The sequence below is a fragment of the Protomyctophum parallelum genome, assembly GCF_964188405.1.
Source record: "Protomyctophum parallelum genome assembly, chromosome: 14".
NCBI classification, from domain to species: Eukaryota; Metazoa; Chordata; class Actinopteri; order Myctophiformes; family Myctophidae; genus Protomyctophum; species Protomyctophum parallelum.
Window position 1 is genome coordinate 33515221 of NC_139709.1, and position 11880 is coordinate 33527100.

The window sequence follows — 11880 nt, forward strand, 5'->3', positions numbered from 1 at the left end:
TTCCCATTGAGTGTAGTGTAGTGGAAGTCTGGAAGAAGTGGGCTGCTGCTGCATAGTGCATAACGATCAGGTCAGCAAGTCTTGTAGCATTTTCAGATGCTACACTACACTACTGTTATGTAAGGTTATTATTTTGTAGTGCATTCCTTCGGGTCTCACATGCATGCTAATTGTGTACCAGTGGCTACGTCTGTACTGCAGCCGTTATGCATACATAGACTACTGTAACTGCATGCTATGATAATGTAGTAGCGGTAGCCTAGTACAAACTATAGCCATGGTTCAGGTTTACATGTACGCGAGCGTCATGGTTCAACATCAGCCTGTTTTTGTGACTGCTCTGCCACATTTACAGAGCAAACGTGTACATAAACGTTCAGATTTCAAATATAAAGTGCTCGCCACGGGTGTTAGTACCGGACCGGTGCATTCCGCATTGTTTAATAAAAAAGCATTTTGGTCCCAGCGCCAGTTTATCATTTTTTTTCGCCAATGTCGCCATTAGGCTTTCAACTACGCGCCCCTGTCGGCTAGGAGGTGTATTGCACTCTGATACACTGGGTGCGTTCGATGTATGCACACCGACCGCACTGCCGATACAAACTGATAGGCGAGTGCTCTCCCGGTGTGCAACGGTGAATATCCGAACGCACCCATTTGGAGAAAAATAGCCGGGGCGCTCGGATACAAATGCTTTTATTGCTTTCATTAAACAACGCGGATTACACGGGTGCTAATAGCTGAACCAAGAAAATTCTAACATCCGTGGCACCTTGGGCGAGCACTTTATATTTGAAATCTGAACGTGTACGTACAGTACACGTTTGCTTTGTAAATGTAGCAGTTACAAAAAAACAGGCTGAAGTTGAACCTATAGAGTAGCCCTGAAACATGACTGACTGTCATAATAATCATGACAGCCATCTACCTATACAACTACAAACATGTCTTTAATAATGAAAAGCTAACGAAATGGCCACTGTCTGAAATTGACTACCAATGTGGCAATGGGGTACCCAGATTGGAAATTAACAGACGTTGCAGTAGGCCTGCATAGTAGCTGCTTGATTGAATATTCCTTTTCAAGTCTTCATTCATCAATAGGTCATGGTGGAATGTGCTGGATCGAGTTACTAGACAGGAAATCACTATATATAAATGAGTTGTAGTACACTCAAAAAAGACAAGTGGACGACAGGTAAACAAATGTATAGTAAATGTTGTCAGATTCAGAATGATCATGAGTTATTATACAGTCCAAAGTTCCCTCTGCAGGAACTAGCCTGTTCTTTTCAGTTAGGTCCTAGTGCTGAACTAGAAGGTACATTTCGGTCTTATTTTACTCAGTTAATTTCCATTTATTTGGTAGCATAGGCCTATGCAAAGTTTAAAAAAGTGTGTGTGTTTGTGTGTGTGTATAAAAGTAGCAAATAAGGTAGCAAAAACACCAAATTAACATGCACCATTGACCATTTTAGCCAGGCCTATTAAGATAAGCCAGTCTACAAGGTCACACAAAACGTATCGCGATGTGACGCAATTGTGAGCTTGTAGATTTCCGAAATGTTTTGAAAATGTTTACAGAAATCATGCCCAAAATAGAGAAGCTAGGGTTAAAGTGGTTAATTAAATTGTTTTTTAATTTCTTTTTGTTAAAACTTCAAAAGTGTTATTTCCAATAAGTGAATACATTATCTGCTCATTAGGGCTGGTTCCAATAAACGTAACATATTAATCACCACTGACATATGAGACTCTCTCAAGACAGACTGTTGACTCACGGCATCATGTCAAGGATGCCCAAAATGATAAAGGCTATTTGGCCGCGGACCCCCATCTGAAAATATGTTGTTCCAGGGACCCCTCAGACGCAAATATTTGAGTTAAACACATTCGCTGTGAAAAAATATATATTCAAAGATTTGCACACATTCGATTTAATTTTCTTTAGCAGATCTACATGCTCGTAGATTTGTAGCTTGTGCATCTGCTGTAGTTATAAAGTTTAAAATAATGGCTAAAGTGGTTAAAAAGTTAAGGGGACACAGATGCGTCCTCGGGTCTAAATGGTTTAACTCCTTTGTACTGTCTTTTTTTCCCAGGCTGCAAATAATCCCAAGAGCCCATTGATTATACTACCGTCATGTCAGATCTGAGTGGGAAGGTCCAGACGGTCCTGGGTCCGATGGATCCTGAGCAGCTGGGCCGCACCATGACCCACGAGCACCTGACCATGACCTTCGAGTGCTGCTTCTTCCCGCCGCCGTCGGGCGAGGAAGCCGTGTCCGAGAGCCCCTTCCAGATGAAGCACATGCACTGGCTGAGGCAGAACCCCTACTGCAGCCACGAGAACCTGCTGCTGCAGCAGGAGACCGCCGCCGTCCGCGAGGAGCTGCTGGCGTACAGGGAGGCCGGAGGGGGCACTATTGTGGAGAACACCACCACAGGTATCACCACGGCGCGTGCACACATAGACCATCAAAGGGGGGGGGCTTGAGCCCCTGCCCTGCCCGCACCGCACGGCATTGCCCTCTCCAGACCATGAATGCAGCATTTACTATACTAGCCCTTACCCGTTGTGAGACGGGCGCAGTACCCCCCCCCCCCCCCTTGTGGCCGCGGGGGGTACTGCGCCTGGGTGCGTTTTCGCTTTTTTAATTCACAAATATTCATTATTAATTCATAATTTGTTAAATTGGAAAAAGGGCTTCGTTAAGACCTCCATATTATTATGGTCAATGCCTGTGTGAAAAGTGGGAGCGATTGGTGCAAGCAGTGAGGAGATATGGCGGTGTTTCTGACAGACAGACAGACACACATTCAGACACACAGACAGACACACACTCAGACATTGACTGAATTATAGTATGATGATGATGATGATGATGGTGACAAAATTGCAGTCCGGCATGCCATACCCCGAAGGCAGCATTCAGGAGAATTGCCTTTTCCCCAAACTCTCATGAACTTGAACGCTGCATTTTACCTTGAAATAATTCATTCTCTGTGTAGAAAATCCATGTCGTACGCCGACGGAAAATAGCATATCTACAAGCTCTCGGCGCACAGCGCGACGCGTTGGGAGCTTGTAGATCGTAGCACTTTTTAGAGAATCCACAATCTTTTTGCGAAAATAGTGGATTCTCTAAAAAGTGCCCTTTTTTAGAGAATTTCAGATCTTGCCTCTCCTAACGTTCTCTGCACTGCACATCCCTGCAGGTATCGACCGTGACCTGCCCACCCTCAGGCAGCTGGCCAAGGACACTGGGGTCCATATCATAGGAGGGGCTGGATACTACGTGGACTGCACCCACACAGACGCCACCAAGAAGATGACTGTGGAGAAGGTGGGTTTTGGATTATGGAAATGTCTCCGTCGATTTGAATTTTCTCAATTTAAGTTTTGCATTTGTTTGCAGAACTTGTCTGCTGGTTCATTTGAACGCGGTATGCACTACCTCATCCATACTGGTATTCTTCGTAGAAGAGTATCTAGATGTTGATGTTTGCTTCTTGGAATATGGAAACGTATACAATGTCCTTATTGCTTTTTTAATGTATAACCAGCTTGTTGTAAATGCAAAGTCAACAACATCATTGTTCTATGTTAAAAGACCACTTTACCAATTCTCAACCTTATCTTCATATAATTGGTCCTCATTATAAGATTGTACCATTTCTGTCTACTCACTCTCAGAGGGCTCTAGACACAACGGTTAAGGCCAGAGACCTTCAAATTGATATATATTTTTAAATGAATGCAAGAACGAAGGTTTCCCTTTCAGCATGCTAACTTCCCAGGGAGAGCTGTCGTTTCTATTACTGTTGGGCACTCACTTCTTTCCCATTACTGGAATCTCCACCGATGATGTCACTGGTAGGCAGGTTTCTGAACTGACCGTAGCCCACCAAAGAGAGAGTGAGTAGACGGAAATTGTGTCAACTTATGAGGACCAATCATATGAAGATTAAAGGACAACTTTAGTTTTTTTCAACCAGGTTCATGTTTTAGGTTGTTATTAGAGTAAAAGTAAAAGATGAGTGTTAATTCTTTTTCATTTGCTGCTTTCTTTCGTTTTAGGGATTTTAGCTGTTTTTGACAGGTGGCGGGGGCATTCGAGCATGGGGCTAAATATGTATTTCTTAAAAAAAAAATTATAGCGATTTCTTTTTTTTATTATTTACTATAGTCCTACTAGACTCCAAGGAATTACATCTGGCCACAAAATATCACAGGATCTACTGAATGTGTCAAACGGACTTATTGAGCCTATGACACGCGAATACCGGAAGACTCGACCCGCCGAGTCTTCTTCATCTTTGGCGAGATTACTTCCCCTTTCGGCGACCCTTCGTCACTTTCCGGGTCGAGTTCTGCACATCGCAATTTCGTTTTTCTCTGCTGCTGCAGTTGGAATTAAAGAATGACAAATAAAGCAATCTTGAATCTTGAATTAACCAGATACAGAGCTTATATAGCCTGCATAATAGCCTATAATACCCTACACTTTAACAAAATATCATGTCTGTCTGATGAGAATGTACTGCGCTGCCGAGAGAGAGTCGCTGTAAGTGGTCCAGCCAGGGCTACAAAAGTGGCAAGACCTGTCACTCATTAGTAGGCTAATCACTCTGTGTGATTTTTTTTTTTCTCCACAACGGACTGTTTCGATTCTAAACCCCTTCTTGTTGCTTTTCCCTGTGTGCGATCACTCAGCAATAAGGTGATTAGTGAAACAGAACACAAAGATGAGTAGTAGCCTATTTATTATTTTAACACGCAGCACCTCTCTCTCTCTACGTCTCTCTCTCTCTCTCTCTCTCTCTCTCTCTCTCGTGTGTGCACTGCTGCGCAATGTCACAGACGCGATCAATAATAATAATAATAAAATAATAAAATGTGATGATTTTTGTATAGTTTTGGATATTAACAAATTAATTATTAAAGCACAGGGCCTCGCATTTCTCCCAGGCAGCTATGATTGCGAGCCATGCGTGCGCCTCGCATGCAAGCACTGTCTTGCTGCTGTCATGAAGGGGAAAGCAAGTAGTGTAGTGTACACTTCCATTTGTATAAAAATACGTGGTTTTATTTCTCGTTAGTCATAGCCTATTCATACTGTTGTAGTAGGATAGCTATTCATTCAGTTTCTCAGAAGAAACGTGTCAGCTCAGATCGACTGAGAAACTGAATGAATAGCTAGCCTACTACAACAGTACAGAATAGGCTAACTAACGAGATGCCTGATATATTCTTAATGTGTTCGTGAGCGCACGTTGTGGGTAGATCAGCCACCCCCAGCATGCAGAGATGCAGGCTCTGAGAACATTCAGAAACTTGCAGCTGCAGCTGCTGAAAGTGCCCCAAATAGTGTAGAAAACTCGCCAGAATGTGAAGAAGAGTTGTCCCGCGGCGATTCTTCTTAACATTCTGGCGAGTTTTCTACACGTTTTGGCGAGTTGTCAAGATAACTCGGCAAAAAGGGTAAATGCGGCGAGTATTCTTGTTACCTGACACACAGTGTGGCTTCCCCCCCAGTAGGCTACCTTCACATTCAAAAACAGCTAAAATCCCTAAAACGAAAGAAAGCAGAAAATGAAAAGAAATTAACACCCATCTCTTACTTTCTAAACCTAAAACATGAACCTTGGTTAAGTAAACAGTTTTGTGCCCTCAGCTCACAGACATCATCGTCGGCGAGGTGCTTCACGGAGCGGACGGCACGGACATCCGCTGTGGCGTGATCGGAGAGATCGGCACCGGCTGGCCAATCACGGAGAGTGAGAGGAAGGTCCTCAGGGCCACGGCCCACGCCCAGGTCCAGCTGGGCTGCCCCGTCATCATCCATCCGGGCCGCAATCCCGCCGCCCCCGCCGAGGTCGTCCGCGTTCTCCACGAGGCCGGCGGTGACATAAGCAAAACTGTTATGTCACACCTTGACAGGTCGGGGGTTCCCTATAGATATAACGGCGTTTGCTCACTCACTGAGCTTGAAGTCTAAAAAGGTCTTCTAAATCCTTTGTTTAATATTAATGGTGTTGTGCTATAAACATTTTCATGCCAAGGACCCTCAAAAATTATAATTTTTATCGTTTTGTCTTAACAATAGAAATGAAATACCGATGTATAATAATCATGGACTCTGCCATTAGGAGTGAACGGACTAAGAAGGACTGAAACCACCCAAATATGGGACCCTTATTCTCTTGGGACTGTATGACCTGTAACATAAGTGTTAATACTAGAAATGTAACAAATGTGTAACAACTACTATGTACTAATGTACTGTGATGCCCAACACGACCTAAAAAAATCAAAAGAATAAAAACAAAGTTTCAAAAAATAATAATTTTGTAATTGGCCAAAATTAATAATTGGCTGCGGACCTCCATTTCAAAATATTTTGTTCCAGGGACCCCCAGAAGCATAGATTTGAGTTAAAAATGTTCACTTTAAAAGATATATACTGTAGGCCAATTCAAAGATTTTCACACATTTTCAAAAATAGCTGATCAAGTTCATAGCACGAAGTGAATGATGCGCTATGAGCTTGTATATCTGCTATTTTTGAATAGCCAAAGTATAAAATAATGGTTCAAATCTAAAATGACACGATGACATGATGCTTTCCTGGTTTTAAAAGTCTTCTTTTTTTTCTCCTGCATTGATCAGGTTTGTGTCTACTCTTACACACCTGTCACTTTGTAGGTGTGCAAATGTTTTGCTTGTTTAGGACCATATATTGATGTCATATACTATAGCATTGTAATAATCAAATAATTATAATCAAGCACTTTACTTTCATTTTAATCATTCACTATTCCTTCCATATACAGGACCATATTTGATGATGGCGAGCTACTTGAGTTTGCCAAGCTGGGGTGTTACCTGGAGTACGATCTGTTTGGCACGGAGATGCTGAACTACCCATATAACCTAGAGGTGGACATGCCGAGTGACAGCCAGAGGGTCAAGGCGTAATTAACGGCACTCTTTAACCCATTCTGACCTGAGATCAGATGCTAACTCACAGAAGAATGGTGGTTCTCTAACGCATTTTGACCTGAGATCAGATTTAAAAAAAGTCTTAAATCCTGACAGTTTAAAAAAATTGCAGACCTACAAGCTTGTAGATCTGCTATTTTTCAATAGCTAAAGCATAACATAATGCTAACACCAAAAGGGGTTCCCGTCCCCAAAATGGGTTAAAAGGCGAGACAACAGCCAGAATTCACAAAATATCCAGAATTCGTACCTTGACTATTGAGTTGGCATGTGTGTGTGTTTATATGCGTGTCCGTTTCATTGTCTCTTCGTCAGATTGGCATTGCTGGTGAAGGAAGGCTACGAGGACAAGATAGTGATCGCGCACGATATTCACACCAAAAACCGCCTGACCAAATACGGAGGCCACGGCTACTCTCATATCCTGAAGAATATCGCCCCGAAGATGCTGACCAGGGGCATTTCCCAGAACCAGGTGGATAAGATACTCATCGACAACCCTAAACATTGGCTTACATTCAAATGAAGGCATGAAGGAGATGAAGAGAGGGGGCTTTTCAATGTTGCATAATTCTATACATTCGGTTTATCTTGATAATAAAAAAGATAGTCAATGCAAAATATGATGTTGCAATTAACACATCTACACTGATTTCCGATATAATCTGGCAGAAATCACATTCACATTCAAAATAGTTTGTACTGTTTGTTGTTTGTAATGTTTGTACTGAAAATAACCGATCTTCAAGCTTGTAGATCTAGGCTATTTTCAGATTAATTGTGCAGGGAATGTGTTGCATTGAGCCAGCAGCAGTCCAGCCAAACACTTTGTTGCTTCAGTACAGTATTTATACAGTCCAGTTTTTAAACGGACAGTTTTATATCAGATCATATAGATATAAAAATGTCTCATTCAGATCCAAACTATGCAAAACTATCAGAACAAAACATACAATCCTGAGACTACCTTCCAATATTAGCAGTCTCCTTTTGATACCATTTGAACCGACAATTCATTTTGAAAAGCTTTGAGGGAAAACAGCTCTTGTCCCCCGTCCCCCCCCTCTCTCTCTCATTAGCAGGCAACAGTGCAGCACTCTCTCTCTCTCTCTGTTTGTTTCTGGCACAACAGCGCCCCTACTGGTACTCATTATACTGGTGCTCATTAACCAACACATATAGACCGATTCCGTAGCGGGTCTCATGGTCGCAGCCTACGTATTTCCTGTAGGCGGACTCGACGTAGCTGCGGGGGTAAAACCCTCACCAGGCGCATCTCTTCCACTACAGTGAACGGCAGAGTGACTGATGTTAGTTTGCCTCAAACTTTACTCTTTTACCTGCTTTTTTACTAACACTAACATCACAAAGATGCCCAGAACATCGAGATGAACCTGTGTAGTTTATGGCTGCTCCAACAGTAGTGGCAACATACAAAATAAATAAAAACGGAAAGTCTAATATCCACCGCGCTGGCGGGGACCAGAGCCATTGAGTAATGGTTGAGACGAAGCAGTGAAAGATACATAACGCCAGTCTTACCCAATACCAAATATTTCTGTTTTATTAACACAAGGCTGCTGTACTTTATACCTCATACTTACAAAATACAGCAGCCTTGTGTTCATAAAACAGAAAGATTGGGTATTGGGTAAGACTGAAATTATGTATCTTTCAGGACCTTTCACTGCTTTGTCTCAACCATTACTCAATGGCTCTGGTCTCAGCCACCACGGTGGATATTTTAACATTCCGTATTTATTTATTTTGTATGTTGCCACTACTGTTGGAGCAGCCATAAACTACACAGGTTCATCTCGATGTTCTGGGCATCTTTGTAATGTTAGTGTTAGTAAAAAAGCAGGTAAAGGAGTAAAGTTTGAGGCAAACTAACATCAGTCACTCTGCCGTTCACTGTAGTGGAAGAGATGCGCCTGGTGAGGGTTTTACCCCCGCAGCTACGTCGAGTCCGCCTACAGGAAATACGTAGGCTGCGACCATGAGACCCGCTACAGAATCGGTCTATAGGTAGTCACATAGGTGAACCAACACATAGGCGGACACATAGGTGAACACGGACATTGCTGTTCCTTGGAGTGGTTGCACCACTCAAAAAAATCTGAATACAATGTCATTACATATTTGTTTTCCTTTCGAATCAGTGCTCAGGAAACTTGTTTGCACATTGTAGCTGTGCTTAGAAACATTGTGCTAATTGGTCCAATTAAGCCATAACTGCTAATTAAGCAGTTTAACTGCAGTTAGATAGTTTTCACAGTAAAACAAATAATTGTTGGTTTACAGTATGCAGCGCAGCACCTGTAACACAGAGTGTAGCTTTGTTAGATGAGCCGTCATGTGGCATCTCAGCAGTGCGGCGGAGAATGGTTGGTGGACCCTTCTGAAGGACAAGTGTCCCGTCCGTCCGTCCGTCCCCCCTCCTCTGGGAACAGGTGGTATCACAGTGGTGACATGATCAATGGTATAGCTGCAGCTGGCCACACAATATGTACTACTTACTATATACTTTAATTAACTATGACAACGCACCATATGGAAGTTCAGTGGGCAAAAGGTCTCTGATGGACGAGGGAGAAATGGTTGTTGTGATGTGACTAAATGGCTGTTATATATAGTGGCATTGAATTTGACTTTCACCTCTCTTCTAGTTCCCTGGAAAAGGGGCTTTCATGCTGTGTGTATACGTGTTGAAAACACGATGATTGTATGTGATCCAACCAAAATGTATAAGCACTGTCAGATATGTTTGAACAATAAAAAAAAGACATGTTAAATAAGAAGACAGGCACTGGTGATTATTATGATGATGACCTTTAAAGCAGTTGCACATTCATTCCAAGCATGACAGGATAGAGCTTATGATTATTTACATGTTGCTAATATTTAAAAACGTCTACCACATACAGTACATATTCAAGGAACCTGTCATGTCATCCATGCATGTTAACATTAGAAATGCTCCTTAATCGGAATATCAATTATTCTGTCAATCTGTTTTATTCATAAACAATCCCTGTTTATCATAATATGAGTATTGCAGACAATTCATAATATTACAGAAACAAAGTGCAATAAAGACGAGCATGATTTGATTAATTACTTATAATGCCAAGTACATTTATACTCATACTGTACATTTATATACTTATATGTACATTTTGAAATTCATTACAGGATTATCCTGTAAAATTTGAGGCTCCGCTATACCGTATATGCGAGTTTCCAAGAATGTCTTTCCAAGAACAAGATTCATTGCGTAATAATTTCAATTATAATCGTGTATAGATGTTTCAGTTTTCATTTTCATTTCCCCACAAAATTGTCTTAATTGTTCCCTTCGCAATTCCTGTTAATCTAACCTAACGCATGGAAACATTAGCATGTTTTTTTTTAAGAACTCTTAAAGAACTGAACACGAAGAGAAGAGTGAAGTATATACAGATGAACAAAGTGTCCAGTTCCATTCAGTCAGTCAGTCAGTCAGTCAGCATACACCATGAAGCCAGTGAAAGTACTATACTTGTTGTTGTTCCCCCCGTGCGCCTTCCCCCCGTCCAGCTTGATGTAGATCTCATCCCCGGGCTCTAAGTGCAGGACAGCGCTGTTACTGGCATAGTCGTAATTCTGATCGGCGTCTTGTGCGATCGCGCTGGCTCTCACCTTGTGAAAGGAAATAAAAGGTGTAGTAATTATTTTATAGCCTATATAAATTATAAGGGAGTCTTTCTTTTGTTTATACATTAAATTGTAGCCTGTTAAATGGACTTAGGCTTGATTGGATCAAGACTATCACAGATGAATTTGAATGGGTCTAACTCGATCAAATACATATATTGATGAATTGAAAATGGGCGACCCTGATGTACTATAGTCTTAGTGCTTTTTCTGGTTATATCCTCAGCAGTTTTTGTATTGACCTGTACTTTCGTTTGAACTGTACCCAAAGGCCAAAACTGTGAATACAATTAGCATTTATCAATCAATCAATTGATCCAAGGCTATAGTCGGACATGAGTTGCATGCACCGCACAGACCACGTCTCCGATCAGCACTTCAGAACCACGGACAGCTCCATCACCTGAGCTTCACGACAAATTTACTCTATACAGGACTGAATATTAGTTTCCATTATCGTAATTTAGCATAAAAGGGTTTCATTATTATTTTCTCATTCTATTTCACGAGGCGTCATCATCATTCATATAGCCTACCTGGTTGTTTTTACACAGATCAGCCCACATGCTCGTGCCGTCTCCGCCACGCATGAGCACATGGTAAACAAAGAAGTAAATCCCCGGAATCGAACAGGTGAATTTCCCCGTGGTGGGATCGTAGTGGTTGCCGAGATTAGTGACCACGTCGTCGAATTTCAGCACCTCATAGCCCTCGTGTTGCTTTTTCAGCCCCGCGTAAAACGCGATCTTCGGCACCGTGCTGTAGGTGGCCGCGCTGATGCCATGACCCGTGGGTCCGTTGTTGTTGTTTGCCGCGGGCGGTCCGGGTAAACCCGGGGGTCCCGGTCCCCCTCTCGCCCCGGGCGGACCGGCGGGTCCGGGCTGCCCAGTGGGCCCTCTGGGACCCATCCTCCCCGTGCGCCCTGGCTCTCCTTGGGGACCTTGGATAAAAGTTGGCAGCGACTGAACCAAGCGACTGTCTTTCAGCGAACTAGTTGTCTTGGCCGTGGCCGCCGCCGCCGTGTTCCCTCCCCCGTGGGAATCGCACACCATCTGACAGGCTCCGAGCATCTCGTAGCGGCCTGGTCCTGTCCCACTCCCGGCGGAGTTGACCAGGATGGGGATGAGAATCACCAACGCCAGCACCGTGGCGACGCCACAAACACCGGTTGCGATCAT

The 11880-nt window shown here is 42.8% G+C and overlaps 2 protein-coding genes across 3 annotated transcripts; one reads left to right on the forward strand and one right to left on the reverse strand.

Annotated features, from left to right (window-relative positions):
• pter (phosphotriesterase related) lies at nt 1-7688 on the forward strand. 2 transcript variants are annotated; one of them, XM_083781864.1, is made up of 6 exons: nt 1-70; nt 2103-2447; nt 3220-3347; nt 5679-5944; nt 6838-6978; nt 7322-7688. In XM_083781864.1, exons 2-6 carry the CDS (start codon nt 2144-2146, stop codon nt 7530-7532), a joined length of 1050 nt encoding a protein of 349 aa, XP_083637990.1. In that variant the 5' UTR covers nt 1-70; nt 2103-2143; the 3' UTR covers nt 7533-7688. The 2 variants fall into 2 exon arrangements, with proteins under 2 accessions (XP_083637990.1, XP_083637991.1); XM_083781865.1 differs by having other exon boundaries at nt 16-119.
• Nucleotides 7689-10507: 2819 nt separating this feature from the next.
• On the reverse strand, nt 10508-11880 carry c1ql3b (complement component 1, q subcomponent-like 3b; the record flags this gene model as incomplete). The annotated part of the gene is made up of 2 exons (XM_083781867.1): nt 10508-10687; nt 11239-11880. The coding sequence occupies 2 exons, from the start codon at nt 11878-11880 to the stop codon at nt 10508-10510; spliced, it is 822 nt and encodes a 273-aa protein (XP_083637993.1).

What these genes read in the sequence shown, in the direction of transcription:
- pter (XM_083781864.1), top strand. Translation starts at nt 2,144, where the DNA reads ATGTCAGATCTGAGTGGGAAGGTCCAGACGGTCCTGGGTCCGATGGAT. An exon ending in AGAAGATGACTGTGGAGAAG is followed by an intron (nt 3,348 to 5,678) that starts GTGGGTTTTGGA and finishes TTGTGCCCTCAG; the next exon opens with CTCACAGACATCATCGTCGG. An exon ending in GTTATGTCACACCTTGACAG is followed by an intron (nt 5,945 to 6,837) that starts GTCGGGGGTTCC and finishes TTCCATATACAG; the next exon opens with GACCATATTTGATGATGGCG.